We start from the raw sequence: 19,953 nt of genomic DNA, 5'->3' as shown, positions 1-19,953 counted from the left end.
CAAAGATCAAAAATACTCCAATCTGTCTGTCATTCCATAGGCTGCTGTCTTGCTGGTGCTGTCAGTTGGGTAAATCCAACTTGAAACCAGAGAGCTGTACCCTGGGGGCACAGAACAGGGCAGTGAAAGGTGAGAGAATAAAGAATAACCAGCACAGTGGATATTTATGGCATTTTGTGTGTGTTTTACATTTGGTACTTTTAAAATTCATTTGTAATTTTTCTTTTTGATTGTAGTGCGTAATAGGGATAAGCTTTTTTTTTTTTTGCGGTACGCAGGCCTCTCACTGCTGTGGCCTCTCCCGTTGCGGAGCACAGGCTCCGGACGCACAGGCTCAGCGGCCATGGCTCACGGGCCCAGCCGCTCCACAGCATGTGGGATCCCCCCGGACCGGGGCACGAACCCATGTCCCCTGCATTGGCAGGCGAACTCTCAACCACTGTGCCACCAGGGAAGCCCAAGGATAAGCTTTTAATTTAATTTTTCTAGATAACTACACAGTTATCTTAGGTGCATATATTGAATTATACTCCTATTTATTTTATCAGCTACCATTATCAAACTAAATTTTTATAATGGGATTCTGTTCAGTGTTTCCAACTCTGTTCCATTGATTAATTTATTCTTGTGCAATAACACAGTGTTTTAATTATCATAGCGTGACAATATGTTTTAACATTTGGTAGAGCATCTCCCAAGTGTTCTTAAGTTCTGATGAAAATTATTGGGAAAGAATAGCTTTGAAAACCGAGGGGAGATGTCAAATATAAAAAGCTTTGTTATTCAGATATGTTTTGAAATGGATACTGCTAAGTGGTATGTGCAAATTCTAATTCTCTAATATGGGATCTTAATATATATTACTAGATAATACAAGGAGGGTTTTTTTTCTGTTTCGTTATATTCATTAGTTTTATTTTTTAGATTCCACATATAAGTAATAACATACAGTATTTGTCTTTCTCTATCTGACTTATTTCACTAAGAATAGTACCCTCCAGGTCTATCCATGTTGTAAATTGCAAACTTTCATTCTTTTTTATGGATGAGTAGTATTCCACTGTGTATATGTACCACATCTTCTCTATCCTCTCATCTGTTGATTGACATTTAGATTGCTACCATATCTTGGATACTGTAAATAATGCTGCTATGAATATTAGGGTGCATGTATCTTTTCAAACTAGTGTTTTTGCTTTTGTTGAATATATACTCAGAAGCAGAATCGCTGTAGCATATAATTCTATTTTTAGTTTTTTGAGGAACATCTGTACTGTTTTCCACAGTAGCTGAACCAATTTGCATTCCCACCAACAGTGTACACATCCTCGCCAACATTTGTTATTTGTGATCTTTTTGATGATAGACATTCTGACAGGTGTGAGGTGATATCCCATTGTGGTTTTGATTTGCATTTCCCTGATGATTAGCAATGTTAAGCATCTTTTCATGTGCCTGTTGGCCATCTGTAGGTCTTCTTTGGAAAAGTGTCTGTTCAGGTGGTGTTGTTTTTTTCCCATTCTACAGAGTTTATTAGGTTTATAACTGGATGAAGTCACACGTGTACAAAATGAAGCTCACCCTATCCCAAAGCAGAGTAGGAACTGAGGGCTGGGGATCCATTTCTTGCCTTTGGGGGAGCTCTAAGGTGAGGGGCAGCCAATCCTCCCACTCCAGAGAGATGTGGCCACAGGGGAGGGGAGCAGATGGGGCCCACCTGGCTTTGGTCGCAGAACTCAGAGGCTGGCATTGGGCTGGGGCAGGCAGATGCATGGAGGAACAGAAGCCTCAGAAACCACCCTGCCCAGGGAGCCCCGCTTGCAGTGTGGTTGGTCCAGACCTAGACTCGGGCTGGTGCAAATGGAAGGCAGCAAAGCAGGAGGGAGGAGACACTGATGTGTGGTGGTAGAGGGCACCCAGACCTGTGGAACGGGGGTGGTGGGGAGGCGGGCTAGCTGCCACTAGGCAGCTGGCAGCGGGTCTCATAAATGCCACTGTGGCCAATGTAGCGCACCCATTTGATGACATCATGGTCGCTGTAGTCCAGCTTCGGTTCAAACACCTTCAAGTAGCGCACCTTGCGGCCAGAAGGCGCGAATGGCACCTCAAAGTTCATTGAAATGGGGGGTCGAGCCCATCTCTTCTTGTCGTTGGTGGGCAGAAGCTCAATCTTAGCACTGATCTGCTATTTCTTCATGACTGCCATACACTTGATCTTCCACATGATGGCGTTCTCGCTGGCCTTGTACTTGGCCTTCCCCTTCATACAGATCACCTGCACCCCACTGGTATTCAGTGGGGTTGGGATCCTCACCTTAATCTTCTGAGCCAGTAGTGAGGGCTTGAAGTTGGACTTAATGACCACCTTGACCTCCAGCTTGGTGCGTCCCACTTCCCGAACTAGCAGGATCACTCGGAAAGGAAGGATGATGTCCTTGGTGATGCCATACCTCATGGCATGAGCTCAGACTCTCCGTCCGGTGGGATGAAGCTGATGCTGCGCTCCGAGTCACACTTGCTGAGTCGCATACACTGGTGGAAGGTGCTGTCGTCAACGGCAATTGATTGCTTCCCGCTCTTGCTTGTTTCATCAGCTGTGCCTTTGCCCTGCTTCTCAATGACAGCCTTGTCATTCATCCCAAACTTGCACTCGGGCATGCCACTCGGGTGGCTCTTCATCACCACCCGGCCTGACACATGGGCACTCAGCACCTGGCCCAGTGGGAACATGAGGAGGTTCACACTCTCCAGCACATCCAGGAAGAGCTCGTTCTGGCTATACTTGATGCCCTCCCGCCACCAGACAATCTGCCCAGTGTGATCTGAGACTGCTCTTTTTTGTCTGATGCTGGCTCTTGATGCCCTGCTGGGTGATGAAGGTTTTCAGCGCGCCTGTCTCTGAGTTCTCTGGGTAGCCAAAGTCTAGGATCTCATCCAGCAGCTGATATATGAGCACAAAATTGTTCTTGATGTTCTCTTTGCTGATCTTGCCAAAGTAGGCAGCCATTATGTCACACATCTTACAGAGGAATTCGAAGACCATGGCAGCACTGACATTCTGCTTGGTGACAGTTGCCAGCCAGATGTTGGACCACTTAACGTGAAAGAAACTGGTGCGAGCGATGTTGGTGATGGGACTGCGTACCCGCTGCCCGGCATGGATAACATTGACCCGAAAGGCAACCGCTGCGTTCCTCCCAATGTCATCTTGGTAGACTTGGGCGATGAGTACCTCACCCTTGTGATTATAGATGAATAAGCCTCCAGTCATGGCAGCAGCTCGTCTCCATGGCCCATCTCTCTGAGAACAGACTTGGTGTCCGCAGCCCCCTGCTCAGCCGGCCTGGCCACTCTTCGGATCCCAAGATGTCCGCCTGCCCCCTGCTCCCATGCCCGCTGTCTCAGGTTTCACTGCAGTCTCTATTCAGGTCTTCTGCCCATTTTTAACTGGGTTGTTTGGGGGGTATTTTTGATATTGAGTTGTATGAGCTGTTTATACATTTTGAATATTAACCCCTTAGTGGTCATATCATTTGCAAATATTTTCTCCAATTCAGTAGGTTGTCTATTCATTTTGTCAATGATTTCCTTTGCTGTGCAAAAGCTTTTAATTAGCTCCCATTTGTTTATTTTTGCTTTTGTCTCCTTCCTTAGGAGATTGTTCATATATATTCTCAAATAGAAAATATACACATGGATTATTTTCATATATACATAGTGCATTTAAGAAAAGTTACTACATACTGGGTCATGAAGAGGTCTCAACAAATTACAAAGAATGGTATCATAGAGACCATTTTATCTTACCACAATGTGTTTTTTTGTATTTGTCCTTGAAGTTAGAAAACATTAATAAACAGAATTTTATAAACATATACATGCAAACATACATGCTCTTATATATTAAACAATGCTAAGGAAATATAGAAAAAAATAGTTACTTAGAATAATTTACTTTTCAAATTTAAAATACTGCTCTGTTATTTTGTGGAGAACATCTAGCCAACTCAATTGCTAACACAGAGTTATTTTCAAAATATAATGTCTAAGCTATTAGCCAGCATAATGAACCAACATTTTAATTCTTCTTTCCAACTAATTATTTGAGAACCTCTGAAGAGAACAGTGGTCATTATTGAAAAAAAGATTTTTGTTAAGCTTGAGTAAATGATTATTAGGTATTTTAGATTTTTTTTTTTTAACCTGAAGTTGTTATTTGTGTTTTTTGAAATCACTCTTTGAATGTGCTAAGACCCATTAGCAGCAATTTCCAGATCATCACAAGTAGGTGAGAAATAAGATAAGGTCAGTTTGGACTTGGGGAGATCAGTGGAATCAAAATCTTCTGGACTTCCAGGATTGGTCCACTATCTTCAGAAAAAGAAAAATCCAGAGAAGTTTAAGAGGACTGACTTTCCACCTAAGCAGATTAAAAATTAAGGTGATATTACAGTGCATAGTTTGAAGGCAGTGTAGATGCTGTAAGATGTGTGATTTGCCTGGCACCCTCTTCCTGCAGTTCTGGATCTGAGGTTGTTGTGGCTACAGACCCTGTGTACCTTCTCACCTGCCCTCTTTTTTTTGAAAGTATCCCCTGCCTCCCAGACCGTGATGCTGCCACCTTTGCCGGAGCCTTTGTCTAGCCTCCTTAGGTAGCTGGAGTCCAAGTGGAGTCCCCGAGGCTGCACTCCTCACCCTGACTGAGCCCTAATCATGCCGAGTCATCCTGCTCCTAGCCTGGATGAAATGTCACACCGTGGGGCATGGGGTCTGATTTTCTGAGCAGCCACTAAGGGGTTGGATGATATAACTCAGAGTGTAGGAAAGTCTACTCCCTGTGAGTTGAACCTTGACTGATGAGATATAGGATATAGTACGGAATGGGGCACATTCCCTTTCCTTTCTTCCCTGTGGATTGCTCTAAGATTTGATTTCTTCCTGAAAATTTTCTGGAGAAGTTCCAGGTGCTGAGCCGACATCCCTGCCCAGAGGCTGCGGTCTGTTTGTAGCTCATTGTGAAACAGTGGCCAGCATGGCAGCACATCGCATCACTTTGTTTCCCATTTTTTCTTGCTTCCTTCCCCCGTTTCCTCACCTTTACCATCCTGGGCTTACACGCCCCAAATAAACTGTCGGCTCTTCAATCCTTGACTCAGGCTGTATTTTGTAGAAAAGCTTTCCTAAGAGAGAGCTATGGCAACAGTCCTCACATTACTGAAGTGCTGGAGTTTGCCCCTGGACCCCAGGAGTCACTCTCCACTTTTCTCTGCCCTGGGAGGTTGTTGAACTGTATTTACAGGAAGCCCACACCCTCTGGCTACCAGATAAGTCCAGGCAATGGGGTGCCCTGGTAGGAGACTGGAGGGAGAAAGTATTTATTCTCCCGGTGCCTATGAGGTTACCTTGGGCTGGTCCCTCAAATAAAAGTTACAGCTGATGGTCTCCTCTATCTGACTTTCTTTTTGATTTCTGAGACCTGCTTCCTCCTCTCATCCCTCTGGACCGGGGGACCTAAGAGCTCTACAGTGCTACCCTCAGGTTATGACACTGCCTTGTAGCTCCTCTCCACCCTGCTCACTCCTTTGTAATTAGTGTCTTTATAAATAAATTATTCTAATTTGAATTATTCCAATTTAACAGTGCCATCTGCTTTCTGTTGGAGCCAGTAGTGAAAAGGAATGGTTAAATTATAATACCATTTATCTGTGTTGCAGTAGTGCATAGCCATTACAGATCAGTTCATGTTTGCTAGCAAAAGAAAGTAATGCTCTATTTTTTTTTAATCACTTAAGAAGTAAAGCAGGGGGAAGGGATAAACTGGGAGATTGGGATTGACATATACACACTCTGTATATAAAATAGATAACTAATAAGGACCTACTGTATGGCACAGGGAACTCTACTCAATACTCTGTAATGGCCTATATGGGAAAAAAGTCTAAAAAAGAGTGGATATATGTATATGTATAACTGATGCACTTTGCTGTACAGCAGAAACTAACACAACATTGTAAATCAACTCTACTCCAATATAAGTATTTAAAAAAAGAAGAGAAGAAGAATTCAATCAATCAGGGTTCTGGCAAAAACAAACAAACAAAGAAAACCAGCCAGAATTCCATCTCCTGTGTTGATGAAAACAATCAATTAAAAAAATCTATAATAGGAATAGGAAAGAGTTTTATATGAGCCAAACTGAGGACTGTAGCCTGGAAGACAGCTTCTCAGATAACCGCTCCAGAGAACCGCTCCAGAGAATCACGGATTTCAACACAGTTTTATATCTTGTCAGAACCAAGAACATCAAATAAGTCAGGAATCCATTCATTCAAGGTTTCAGAAAAACAGATACATAGCGAGTCAGTATGGCCTTGGCCCCTGGGAAGGGAGTCTTATCATCAAAGGAGTTCTAGCACTGGCAGGCCAGGAAGGGAGGCATTTGGTCTTTATTTTTAACATGAACATTCTTTTTTTTTTTTTTTTTTTTTTGCGGTACACGGGCCTCTCACTGTTGTAGCCTCTCCCATTGCGGAGCACAGGCTCTGGACGCGCAGGCTCAGTGGCCATGGCTCACGGGCCCAGCCGCTCCGCGGCATGTGGGATCTTCCCGGACCACGGCACGAACCCGTGTCCCCTGCATCGGCAGGCGGACTGTCAACCACTGCGCCACCAGGGAAGCCCGGACATTCTTTACTTCTAGTCAATGTGCCTTTTTCTTTAATAAGTAAAGCAGATGTACAGTGTACATTTGATAGGGTACAAACAGGCTGTTTTAGTTAGCAGTTAAAATTCAGGTAAACTCATGTATTAGCCATGACTTCACCATACCTCAATAAGTGAAAATTTCTTTTATCTCCTGAAAAGGACTTTAATGAAGGAATCACTTATGGGAGAGCAGGCAAAGTAAAGGGAATCAATAGAGGTTCTTGAAGCACCAGGAACAAGAAAAGGCAGAGAACAACACCACCCCAAGTGCTGAAGGGTCAAAAGGTTTAAAATGCTGGCGTCCAAGTCCTGGGGGAAAGGTTGTCTCTCCAGAGCTCCTGTCCTGGGAGGATGCAGGTCCTGCCAGAGCCTCTGTCTGCAGCAGACTGTTAGTGGGGAAAGAAATGCCCTGACATTTCTCCCCTCCTGCCCACCAACCACCTCTCTCCAGCCCCTCTCTGCAGTCAGTGCCTCCCATTGGCTGAACCCAGTTGGAGACTAGAATGACGTGGCTCATAGGGGTCAGCCTGCTTGGGCTCAGACTGGGGCTAAGAAGGGCAGAGGATGGGTCTGGGTTAGTGGGAGGTGGGAAGAGAACAGTCAAGAACGAGTATGATCAGGATATCAAACTCCTTGCAAAGAACCATATATATACTGTCTATAAGAGACCCACTTCAGACCTAGGGCCACATACAGACTGAGAATGAGGGGATGGAAAAATATATTCCATGCAAATGGAAATCAAAAGAAAGCTGGAGTAGCAATTCTCATATCAGATAAAATAGACTTTAAAATAAAGACTATTAAAAGAGACAAAGAAGGACACTACATAATGATCAAGGGATCGATCCAAGAGGAAGATATAACAGTGTAAATATTTATGCACCCACCATAGGAGTACCACAATACATAAGGCAAATGCTAACAGCCATAAAAGGGGAAATCGACAGTAACACAGTCATAGTAGGGGACTTTAACACCTCACTTTCACCAATGGACAGATCATCCAAAATGAAAATAAAAAAGGAAACACAAGCTTTAAGTGATACATTAAAAAAGATGGGCTTAATTGACATTTATAAGACATTCCATCCAAAAACAACAGAACACACTTCCTTCTCAAGTGCTCATGGAACATCCTCCAGGACAGATCTTATCTTGGGTCACAAATCAAGCCTTAGTAAATTTAAGAAAATTGAAATCGTATCAAGTATCTTTTCTGACCACAACGCTATGAGACTAGATATTAATTACAAGAAAAAATCTGTAAAAAGTACAAACACATGGAGGCTAAACAATGCACTACTAAATAACCAAAAGATCACTGAAGAAATCAAAGAGGAAATCAAAAAATACCTAGAAACAAATGACAATGAAAACATAATGACCCAAAACCTATGGGATGCAGCAAAAGCAGTTCTGAGAGGGAAGTTTATAGCAATACAATCCTACCTCAAGAAACAAGAAACATCTCAAATAAACAACCTAACCTTACACCTAAAGCAATTAGAGAAAGAAGAACAAAAAAATAACGCCAGAGTTAGCAGAAGGAAAGAAATCATAAAGATCAGATCAGAAATAAATGAAAAAGAAATGAAGGAAACAATAGCAAAGATTAATAAAACTAAAAGCTGGTTCTTTGAGAAGATAAACAAAATGGCTAAACCATTAGCCAGACTCATCAAGAAAAAAAGGGAGAGGACTCAAATCAATAGAATTAGAAATGAAAAAGGAGAACTAACAACTGACATGGCAGAAATACAAAGGATCATGAGAGATTACTACAAGCAACTATATGCCAATAAAATGGACAACCTGGAAGAAATGGACAAATTCTTAGAAAAGCACAACCTTCCAAGACAGAACCAGGAAGAAATAGAAAATATAAACAGACCAATCACAAGCACTGAAATTGAAACTGTGATTAAAAATCTTCCAAAAAACAAAAGCCCAGGACAGAAGTTTCACAGGTGAATTCTATCAAACATTTAGAGAAGAGCTAACACCTATCCTTCTCAAACTCTTCCAAAAGATTGCAGAGGAAGGAACACTCCCAAACTCATACTATGAGGCCATCACCCTGATACCAAAAGCAGACAAAGATGTCACAAAAAAAGAAAACTACAATCCAATATTACTGATGAACATAAATGCAAAAAACCTCAACAAAATACCAGCAAACAGAATCCAACAGCACATTAAAAGGATCATATAACATGATCACGTGGGGTTTATTCCAGGAATGCAAGGATTCTTCAATATATGCAAATCAATCAATGTGATAAACCATACTAGCAAACTGAAGGAGAAAAACCATATGATAATCTCAATAGATGCAGAAAAAGCTTTCGACAGAATTCAACACCCATTTATGATAAAAACCCTCCAGAAAGTGGGCATAGAAGGAACTTACCTCAAAAAAAAATGCCATATATGACAAACCCACAGCCAACATCATTCTCAATGGTGAAAAACTGAAACCATTTCCACTAAGATCAGGAACAAGACAAGGTTGCCCACTCTCACCACTATTATTCAACATAGTTTTGGAAGATGTAGCCACAGCATTCAGAGAAGAAAGAGAAAGAAAAGGAATCCAAATCAGAAAAGAAGAAGTAAAACTGTCACTGTTTGCAGATGACATGATACTATATAAAGAGAATCCTATAGATGCTACCAGAAAACTACTAGAGCTAATCAATGCATTTGGTAAAGTATCAGGATACAAAATTAATGCACAGAAATCTCTTGCAATCCTATACACTACTGATGAAAAATTTGAAAGAGAAATTAAGGGAACACTCCTATTTACCATTGCAACAAAAAGAATAAAATACCTAGGAATAAACCTACCTAAGGAGACAAAAGACCTGTATGCAGAAAACTATAAGACACTGATGAAAGAAATCAAAGATGATACAAATAGATGGAGATATATACCATGTTCTTGGATTGGAAGAATCAATATTGTGAAAATGACTATGCTACACAAAGCAATCTGCAGATTCAGTGTAATCCCTATCAAACTACCAATGGCATTTTTCACAGAACTAGAACAAAAAATTGCACAATTTGTATGGAAACACAAAAGACCCTGAATAGCCAAAGCAATCTTGAGAAAGAAAAACGGAGCTGGAGGAATCAGGCTCCTGGACTTCAGACTATACCGCAAAGCTACGGTAATCAAGACAGTATGGTACTGGCACAAAAATAGAAATATAGATTAATGGAACAGGATAGAAAGCCCAGAGATAAACCCACGCACATATGGTCACCTTATCTTTGATCAAGGAGGCAAGAATATACAATGGAGAAAAGACAGCCTCTTCAATAAGTGGTGCTGGGAAAACTGGACAGCTACATGTAAAAGAATGAAATTAGAACACTCTCTAACACCATACACAAAAATAAACTCAAAATGGATTAAAGACCTAAATGTAAAGCCAGACACTATAAAACTCTTAGAGGAAAACATAGGCAGAACACTCTGACATAAATCACAGCAAGATCCTTTTTTACCAACCTCCTATAGAAATGGAAATAAAAACAAAAGTAAACAAATGGGACCTAATGGAACTTAAAAGCTTTTGTACAGCAAAGGAAACCATAAACAAAAGGAAAAGACAACCCTCAGAATGGGAGAAAATATTTGCAAATGAAGCAATTGACAAAGGATTAATCTCCAAAATATACAAGCAGCTCATGCAGTTCAATATCCAAAAAACAAACAACCCAATCCAAAAATGGGCAGAAGACCTAAATAGACATTTCTCCAAAGAAGATATACAGATTGCCAACAAACACATGAAAGGATGCTCAACATCACTAATCATTAGAGAAATGCAAATCAAAACTACAGTGAGGTATCACCTCACACCAGTCAGAATGGTCATCATCAAAAAATCTACAAACAGGCTTCCCTGGTGGCGCAGTGGTTGGGAGTCCGCCTGCTGATGCAGGGGACCGGGGTCGTGCCCCGGTCTGGGGGGATCCCACGTGCCGCGGAGTGGCTGAGCCATGGCCGCTGAGCCTGCGCATCCAGAGCCTGTGCTCCGCAGTGGGAGAGGCCGCAAAAGTGAGAGGCCCGCAGACCACAAAAAAAATCTACAAACAATAAATGCTGGAGAGGGTGTGAAGAAAAGGGAACCCTCTTGCACTGTTGGTGGGAATGTAAATTGATACAGCCATCTGGAGAACAGTATGGGAGTCCCTTAAAAAACTAAAAATAGAACTACCACATGACTCAGCAATCCCATTACTTGGCATATACCCTGAGAAAACCATAATTCAAAAAGATACATGTGCCACAGTGTTCATAGCAGCTCTATTTACAATAGCCAGGACACGGAAGCAACCTAAGTGTCCATTGACAGATGAATGAATAAAAACGATGTGGCACATATATACAATGGAATATTACTCAGCCATAAAAAGAAATGAAATTGAGTTATTTGTAGTGAGGTGGATGGACCTAGGGACTGTCATACAGAGTGAAGTAAGTCAGAAAGAGAAAAACAAATACCATATGCTAACACATATATATGGAATCTAAAAAAAAAATGGTTCTGAAGAATCTAGGGGCATGACAGGAATAAAGACACAGGCATAGAGAATGGACTTGAGGACACGGGGATGGGGAGGTGTAAGCTGGGACGAAGTGAGAGAGTAGCATGGACATATGTACACTACCAAATGTAAAATCGATAGCTAGTGGGAAGCAGCTGCATAGCACAGGGAGATCAGCTCGGTGCTTCGTGTCCAGCTAGAGGGGTGGGATAGGGAGGGTGGGATAGGGAGGGTGGGAAGGAAACGCAAGAGGGAGGAGATATGGGGATATATGTATACATATAGCTGATTCACTTTGTTATACAGCAGAAACTAACACACCGTTGTAAAGCAATTATACTCCAATAAAGATGTTAAAAAACAAAACAAAACAAAAAAAACTCCTTGCAAATATAGTCCTAATTTTGTGAAGAGTGATACATGTATTTATGTGCAAGAGAAGATTGAAGTAGGAATTAAAAGTAGCTATCTCATGGTCGTAAAGAATATTAATGGGGTTTTTTTTTCCTTTTTTTTTTCACCATTTCTATCCCCAACCTACAACCACAAGCATTTATACTTTAGAGTAGTATTTAAAGTAAGGAATGGTGAAGATTAGTTGAAAATGTTATCAACCAATAAATGGTTTTTATTTTTGACAATATTTGATCTATTTTCCAAATCAAAAAAATGGCTGTGTATTACTTTAAAATTTGTCTTAGAAAAAATAAATGTTAATTGAATGATGTGTTTATTTTAATTATAATTTTTAAACATTTCCTATCAGTGGCTCCTGGTGGTAAGAATTTCACTTTCTGAGCTTTCTCAGAAGATCTCATCTAGAGTAAGATCAAGGCCACATGAGAGGGGTTTTTGTGTTTGTTTCTCAAAGCACTAGTTTGTGTTCACACTATTCTGTCCAGCAATGGGAAAGAATAATGTGGGACAAATGGTATCTCAGTTCTAATCATATTAGTAGATGCAATCCCATTAATTACCATTAACTTCGTTATGTAGCAGAGGTGGTCTGTAATATTCACTTTGTCAAACAAAATTTGTGATTCTCAAGTTGCATGCACAAACATCACTGCATGGGCCGTAACCTCATATGAACATGAAGCTTCAAAATCCTTTCAATTTAATTAGACCGTAAACAAACATCTCTGTTTTCAAAACCACTTGCATAACTGTCCGATTTATTTTTCTGTTGTTTCATATCTCTCGTTTTTGCATGTGAACTACGAATAAAGCACCATAGAGGAGTTCAGCAGTATTGTCAGCAATCAGTAGCTACCCTGGTGTCTTCCACACCCGAATTCCTCTTCTATTCATAGCACTGTCCTCAGCCTCACATGGGGTATGGGGTAAAAGCAGCTACTTCCTCAAAGAAATATTTCATATGTACAGAATGAGATAGCAAATCTTTGGAATGTCACAGACCAGCTGTTGAACACAATATTCCTAATCACCAGTGTGTCAGGCGCTCCCTTGGGCCAAAGCAGCAGTTGGGGGAAATAGAAGCAGCCCCTGTGCTGTAAAAACTCAGACTCCCATGTAAGCTCCGGCCTCTGAACTTCCACTGCCTGCCAGGCTATTTAAAGCCAAGGATTATGCAGTGAGAACAGATGCAGTACATTTTGCCATCTTCCGAAATCTAAAATTTTAAGTAACATTTAAAAAGCATAGTTTAAAATTTTTTGAATTCAATAATTATACTTTTTAAAGTGGTTTCCTAAACTCAATTTATGGGTATGAGTTAATACATCTTAATGTTTCATAAATAGCCACAGAACATACGCTGTGCTTCAGAAAACACTGCAGATAAGATCCAGTTTAGCTTAAAGAAAAAAGAGGTATGTATTTGGAACTTTTAAAAATCAGATTTATATCTGAAAATTCCAACGTAAGTTTAAGGCAGTAACAAATGTAGTGAATCATAAATATATTTCAGACCCAGTTTTCAAATACTATATTTTAACCTTCAGACTCTAGGTTTACAAAGCTCCACTCCACTGTAATAAAATCTACTGAAAAGAAAAGCTTATCAAGCGAAGGGGATCACAGCTCTTTTCAGCAATATAAACAGTTTTCATAAAATGGATAAGAATTTCTTAAATTAATGTGGCTCTTTTGCCATCAATTGTTAAAAAGGCGGCTTCTCTGGCATTGTTGGAGTAACGAAGAAATAATTCTGAGTCGTCTCTGCTATCAGACTATGGTCTCCTAAACTGTTCATGTTTCTCAGGTGTAAGAATAGCAACAACTTGAGCTGTAGGAACATATTTAATAATTTTCCTTTCTGAGTAAAAGTAACAAAGACAACCTCAATATACCAGGAACTATGTCTATAGTTTTAATCTTCATAAAAATCATTTCAAACGTAGGTAATACACACATTCTCGTGACACCATGGGCTGAACCAGAATCTTCCTCGTGCTGTGTGAACAGGCACCGATAAGATTTCACTTGGTCCCAACTGAATCCTTCACTTCCACCACCAGAATTCCGTCGTGACAGAGGATGGCAGACAAATCTTTGGTTTCAGTGCCGTCGGGCAGTTTATACTGTCGGGTGAAGCTTCTTGAGATAAAACCGTGCTCGTCCATTCTGGTTCCGTGTTGAGCCTTAATCAGCAGCCAGCCTTCGAAGGTCTGAATGATGATATCTTCGGGTTGGAACTGGACCACGTCCAGCAGGACCTGGAAGCGGGATTCGTCTCTCTGGGGCGGCATCTCTACGGTGTCCACGGGGGCAGGCTGGGCCACCCTGGCTTTCCCCAGGTCCACGGTGGTTGGCCCGGGCAGTTCATATAAAGCGTGATCCAGCCTGCAGTCTTCCAGACCTCGAGCTTCAAACTCCTCCTCGTATCGCACTGGAGTCTCTATGAGATGCCTCAAGATGATTTTTGCCATAGTGGAGGCAAAGCCAGCATCGAACGCCTTCCGCCCCGGCTACGTTGCCCGTGTCGAACCCTCGCAGTTGCCTACTGACTAGAGGATCTGTTGGAGCCGCTCTTCGCTTATAACCCTGCGCAGACGCAACCCTTTAATTAGGCCTGAATCACAGCGCCGCACACTCCCTCTTGTCTTTTCACTCCTGCTGACAATGAACGGCTATTTATAGGGCATGTTTCGAAGTTGCTTTTAGCAACACAGCCTGCTCGAGCTGCCGAGTCAAGGATTGCCCTTACATTCTCAGTTATCCCTGGCAAGTGTGTCTGCCTTGCTTACCGCCAGAGAAAAAGAGAATCAGAAACAGTGTTTGAGAAATATCTGAGGGAGTGCTTCGTCCTTGTGAACTACAGTGATCTAGCGGATCAGAACAGCCCAGAGATGTGCACTCGTCTTATGATATGAGCTAAAACTGCATTAATCCTAGTCTCCAAGTGCACAGCTGGGGGGGGGGGGTGAATTTAGCTGTAACTGATTAGGAATTAAGATACACACACACATTCAAATATCAAACATTCAACAAACCCTCAGCCCTCTGTCCTATATATTTACTTTCACTTCATCCTTTAATCTTTTATACTTAAGGGACATCTGAGCCACGCCATCTGGGTTTATTACATTTGACTCATCAAAAATGAGATCCTAGGACTAAACCACACAATGATGTCGAACCTCAGATGGGAGTTGGACAGGCATAGAATGGGGCATCTTAGCAAGGAAAATAGAGCCCTGGGGGAGAGAAAAATGTTAAAGCTTTGAACTATTTGATACTAAAGCCCAGAAAGCTAAGGATTAATCTAGTTGCAGCTCTGCTGTTTCATTGGCAAAAATAAATAACATATAATTTCTTAACTGTAATACCTTAACATTAAACTTACACTGAAAAAGCATGCGGCAACTCTTTATCCACTGCTATAGAAGGGTCTCCAAGACATGTTAGGTACGAAAGAAAAGTCCAGAACAGCATATAATACACTACAATTTATCTTTTTTATAAGTAGGTATTTGCTTGTACAAATAGAATCTCTCTAGAAGCTGTGTCATGGGGAATGGCAGGTACCTCCTGAGAGGGTGACAGAGTGATCAGGAGGTAGGGGCTGGTGGGAGGCTTGCTTACCACTATAAACACATTGGTGCTTTTCATTTCTGCAGTGTGTAGGCAATGCGCATACACTCAAGAAGGTTTTAAACATAGAACACTTCCTCTCCACAGAGGTTAGTATTTTCTAGAATGGGTAGACTCCAGAAAACCTTTCCTTAAAACGCATATCCGTTTTCTTAGAATGAAATAAAAAAATCTACAAAAAATAAAAAATCTGAAAACAGAAGGGAACCATTTCCTTTAGCTCTTTTCCATTACTCTAAAAATCTGTGTGGACTTTTTGGTGTATATTTAAGAACATGCCCTAATCACGTTCACACTCAGCTTTTTTGACCTTCGTTTCGCAGGTTGGTGACCCTCAAGGGAAAAATGTACTCTTTGAGATGTTAATGTCCTCTAGCTCATAAAATATTGAGAGATGTTTTCCTCAGTGCCCCTCTGAGTGGTAAGTCAAAAACAGAACTCACTGCCAGTGGCAGGAAATAGATAAGGTACTAAGGATTTGGCTTTAAATTCCTAAAAAGAGTCCCAGCAAAACTGAGAAGATACAGAGATCTTTCCATATACTTCCTGTCCCTACACGTGCATAACCTCCCCTATGAACATGCCCGCATCCCCGCCAGAGCAGTACATTTGTTACAACTGATGAATCTACATTAACACATTATAATCACCCAAAGACAATAATTTCCGTTTGGCTTCACTCTTTGTGCTGCCCGTTCTATGAATCTGCACAAAGGTATAATTGCATGTATCCACCAAAATAGTATCATACAGAGTAGTTTCACTGCCCTAAAAATCCTTTGTGCTCCACCTATGCATCTCCCCTCCCCCCAATCCCTGTTCTAAAAAACTCCTGTAAAAAAATGTCTATTTAAAAACCTAAAACTAAAACTCCTCTAAAAAAATAAACTCTGTTAAAAAATAAATACTGGAAAGATGCTGGTAGGGTGGACAGAGAAAAACATGTCCAGTTAGTCTTATAGTTTCTTGCCTCCAGGGATCTCTAAAATGGGTAAGAAGGAGCAGATAGGAGTGGTGTTTCCACGTTGCTTGCGTGAGTTGCTGAGGTTAAAAAAGAGTATTCACATTTCCCACGCAAACACCCGAGATTTCTATTGTTTTCCCCAAACTGTCCTTTGACCCTAATCCTACACCTGAACTGCCTTCCTTCTCATCAACTCCCTTGACCCTTTTGGAGAATCTCCCAGGCTTCTGATTTGGTCTCCCTGCCCCCACTCTTACCCTACTGTCCATCCTCCCCATTGTAAGCAGAGCCACTGTTCCAAAGCATAGGATAGAGTACGTCACTCCCTTGCTTAAAAATCCCAACCAGAAGCTTCTCCTTGTAACCAGAATGAAGTCCAAAATCCTGACCACGGCCTTCAAGAACCTATTTCTTGGCCCCTGCTGACCTCCTCCCCGCCTCTCTCCCCAGATCCTATATGATTCAGCCTCACTGGCCTCCTGTCTGTCCTCGAATACTCCAACCTTTTTTCTTCCTCAGGCCCTTTGCACTTGGAGTCCCTTTTGCTTTGAAAGCTCCACCCTCGGAATGGCAGAAGCCATTCAGGATTCAGGTCAGTTGTCATCTCTTCAGGCAGGTCTTTCCTGATCATCTAGCCAGAGTCTTCCTCCTGTCACTTCCCTATTTTATCTCCATCGCCATTATCAGCATCTAAAACTATCTTACTTCTGACTTCCCTGGTGGGCCAGAGGTTAAGAGTCTGTGCTCTCACTGCAGGGGCCACGGGTTTGGTCCCTGTCTGGGGAACTGAGATCCCATATACAAGCTATGTGGTGGAACCGCCCCCGCCCCCCCGAAAAAAACCAAAATCCAAAGTCTTGGGGACTTCCCTGGCTATCCAGTGGTTAAGACTCCACGCTCGCACTGCAGGGGGCTCGGGTTCGATCCGTGGTCAGGGAACTAAGATCCCACATGCCGCGCAGCCAAAACAAAAACAAAAACAAACAAAAAAACTACCTTACTTCTGGATTTAAATTCCAGCTGGGGAAGACAGACAATGGCACTTTGAGGTCAGAAACATAGGGTTCACTGCTGTAGCCCCAGCATCTAAGACAGTGCCTGGAAAGTGTTAGGAAAAAGAAATAATCCAACTGTTACAAATTTTGTGCTTTTCATTCAGCTGGCCCTCGATGTCACTTGGCCATCCTTCTGTGTATTTCGATCAGCTTCTCCTATTTCTCCAGAGTGGAGATGGCAAACTTCTTCCTCTCCTCAGGCCTTCCCTGTGCCCCGGGTCTCTCTCTCCCAGCTGAGGGGACTTGCCTCCATGTTCACGCCCAGACGTCTGAGCGGGGAGAAGCTGGCTGTGCTCGCATCCCCTCTGCTCGGGATTCCCTTGTCCCCTCCATCCTCCTCTGGGCTTCTGTCCAACCACTTAGCCCTTTCTCGATGTTCTCTAGTCTCTCGGTGTCCACAGGCTCCTCTCCATCAGCCTAAAGTCCATTGTGCCCCATCCTTCTAAAACAAAACAAAACCTTCTAGACCTTATGTCATCCCCTAGCTAATTATTCTATCCCCTCCCAGCCCAGCTCCTTGAATGGTAGCCTGTATTCAACGGTCACTCTCCACGTTGCTGCAAAATAAGTCTGCCCTCAATGAGGTCAAAGGCAGCCTCGTTGCTAAATCTATACTTTAACCTTATTTACCTTAACCTCTTCAGCATTTGACATAAGCCTCTTGATGGAAAGAATGCGAACTAGTTTTGTCTTAGTGCTGTCAAGACGACAAGTAGAGTTTTATCTTATCCTATTCCATGCGTTCTCAATGGGGCAAAAATCTGTTCTTATGGAACAAAAAAAAAAGAAACAAAATCCATATTATCTAAGATTTTTTTTGAATTGTATTTTATTTATTTTTTATACAGCAGGTTCCTATTAGTTCTCTATTTTATACATATCATATTATCTAAGATTATACCAAATCTTAGCTATAGATAATGGATTATGACTCTCCAAAGGGGCCAAGTACATAAACAGACATAAAGAATATCTGTGGTATTAAAATTTCATCAGGGAGAGGGAGGCGAAATTAGATGAAAAATGTCTTGAAAGACTCCTGGGGGATGGAGGGATGGAGCAATAATTTTAAAAAAGTGAGAGACACAGCTCTAGTCAGCTTCATGAATTGCTCATCCAGACCCCAATGGCCCAGGGGCTCATCTGGGGGATTTCAGTACCAACTAGGCTTGGGGTCTGAGAAGGTTCCCTAAAAAGAGTGATATCTCAGTCTGGATAAGCTGACAGAGGGGGACAAATGGAGCTTTGGAAAGGGAAGGGGGGATTTGAGTGTTCCCAGCAATAGAATGGCACATTCCAGGGCCTGGAGCCAGAAGAGAACCTGTGATTGGAGGACAAGAGGACAAGGTGTAGCCACGATGCAGACCACAGAGTAGGGAGCGGGAGAAATGAGGCTGGAGGGGTGAGCCTTGTATGGCATTTTTGTTTTCGAATATCTACCAGTTGCTCTAAGAGTGACACCAGAATCCTTGTTTTAGAGTAAACACTCTTTCTCCTTGTAATCAAAAGGCCTATTGAAGATTTTGGGGTTTTGTTCCAAATTAAAGTTTAAATTCTGTTCTGAAATATAGAAGCTAACTCCATGAAGATCCTTTTTTACTTTTCTGACTATACCCACAACAAGAAACATACTCAGCATCACCAGTGAACACACATATACACATACTGGGTACAAAACCCTTAGCTTTACTACATGTGACGCACTCTGATGGCCTCTGTTTAATTCCATTTAGCTTAACAGTGAGCCTTGCAACTCACCAAATTGATTTCACAGCCCACAGTTTGGGCAACACTTAGTTAACTTTTTCCATTATTAAGTAAGGTAGTTTATCATCTTTGTGGGATGAGTTACCCCTCTACAGGGAGACTGTGATGGTCTAGACTGGTTTTACTTCTGCGGCTGCAGTGAGACATTGAGTAGGTAGGAAAGCAAGAGGTGTAGTGAGACCAGACAGCATGGCTTGTGTCAAATGCTGAGAGGTTAAGGAAGATAAGGATGGAAGCACAGACTTAGCAGTGAGGATGCCTTTGACTTAAGGAGAGTCAGAGGCGAAGTCGGGCAGAGGTTGGACTGCAGTTGGTTGGGTAGTGCATATTGCAATTTCAAGGAGCTGGGTGGGAGGGAATGGAAAGGATTCACTAGAGGCTGACATGAGGTCTGGAAGGCTTGTTTTGTTTTAATAAGATGTTTTTAAGAAAAGTGACTGTTAGTTTGATGGAAAGGAGAGAACTGGTTAGCAAGGGGCCCTGAGGGGCCATGGTTGATCGAGTCTGAGAGCTAGATGGCCAATATCCTGCTTTAAATATTCCTTTTAAACAAAGTAATTTCCTCATGTCATCCTCAAATCATGAATAAGATTTTTGTTCAGCATTTCAGCCTGGTGTCAACTAGTCTTTGAGGGAATTAAGCAAGGGATTGTACCAGGCTTTAGGGAAACAAGTGCAAAGGGCCTCCAGTACCTGAGGAAAAAGTAATGAGACAGAAGCAGATGATAGCAGCAGTCTGGAAAGAGATAAAAGTGACAACCAAGTTAGAACATAGACATCTGCCTAAGGGAATCCTAAAAATATTTGAATGGTAATTTAATTGGACCTTGCTGCAATCTT

At 41.9% G+C, this 19,953-nt stretch overlaps 1 protein-coding gene and 1 pseudogene across 2 annotated transcripts; both read right to left on the bottom strand.

The window, feature by feature from the left end:
• Nucleotides 1–1,951: 1,951 nt before the first annotated feature.
• Nucleotides 1,952–3,271, bottom strand: LOC307184838 (AP-2 complex subunit mu-like; annotated as a pseudogene). Its single transcript has one exon. The product of its transcript is annotated as an AP-2 complex subunit mu-like (transcript).
• A 9,801-nt stretch (nt 3,272–13,072) lies between these two features.
• HSPB3 (heat shock protein family B (small) member 3) lies at nt 13,073–14,594 on the bottom strand. Its single transcript, XM_079916995.1, has one exon. It carries the CDS (start codon nt 14,160–14,162, stop codon nt 13,713–13,715), a length of 450 nt encoding a protein of 149 aa, XP_079773121.1. The 5' UTR covers nt 14,163–14,594; the 3' UTR covers nt 13,073–13,712.
• Nucleotides 14,595–19,953: the final 5,359 nt, after the last annotated feature.

Source organism: Stenella coeruleoalba, assembly GCF_951394435.1.
Source record: "Stenella coeruleoalba genome assembly, chromosome: 3".
Classification (NCBI taxonomy): domain Eukaryota; kingdom Metazoa; phylum Chordata; class Mammalia; order Artiodactyla; family Delphinidae; genus Stenella; species Stenella coeruleoalba.
Note: the sequence above shows the minus strand (reverse complement) of the source record. Positions and strands in the feature narration are given on the sequence as shown.

Bases quoted from the DNA above. Each gene is read 5' to 3' on its own strand.
- HSPB3 (XM_079916995.1), bottom strand. From the start codon at position 14,162: ATGGCAAAAATCATCTTGAGGCATCTCATAGAGACTCCAGTGCGATAC.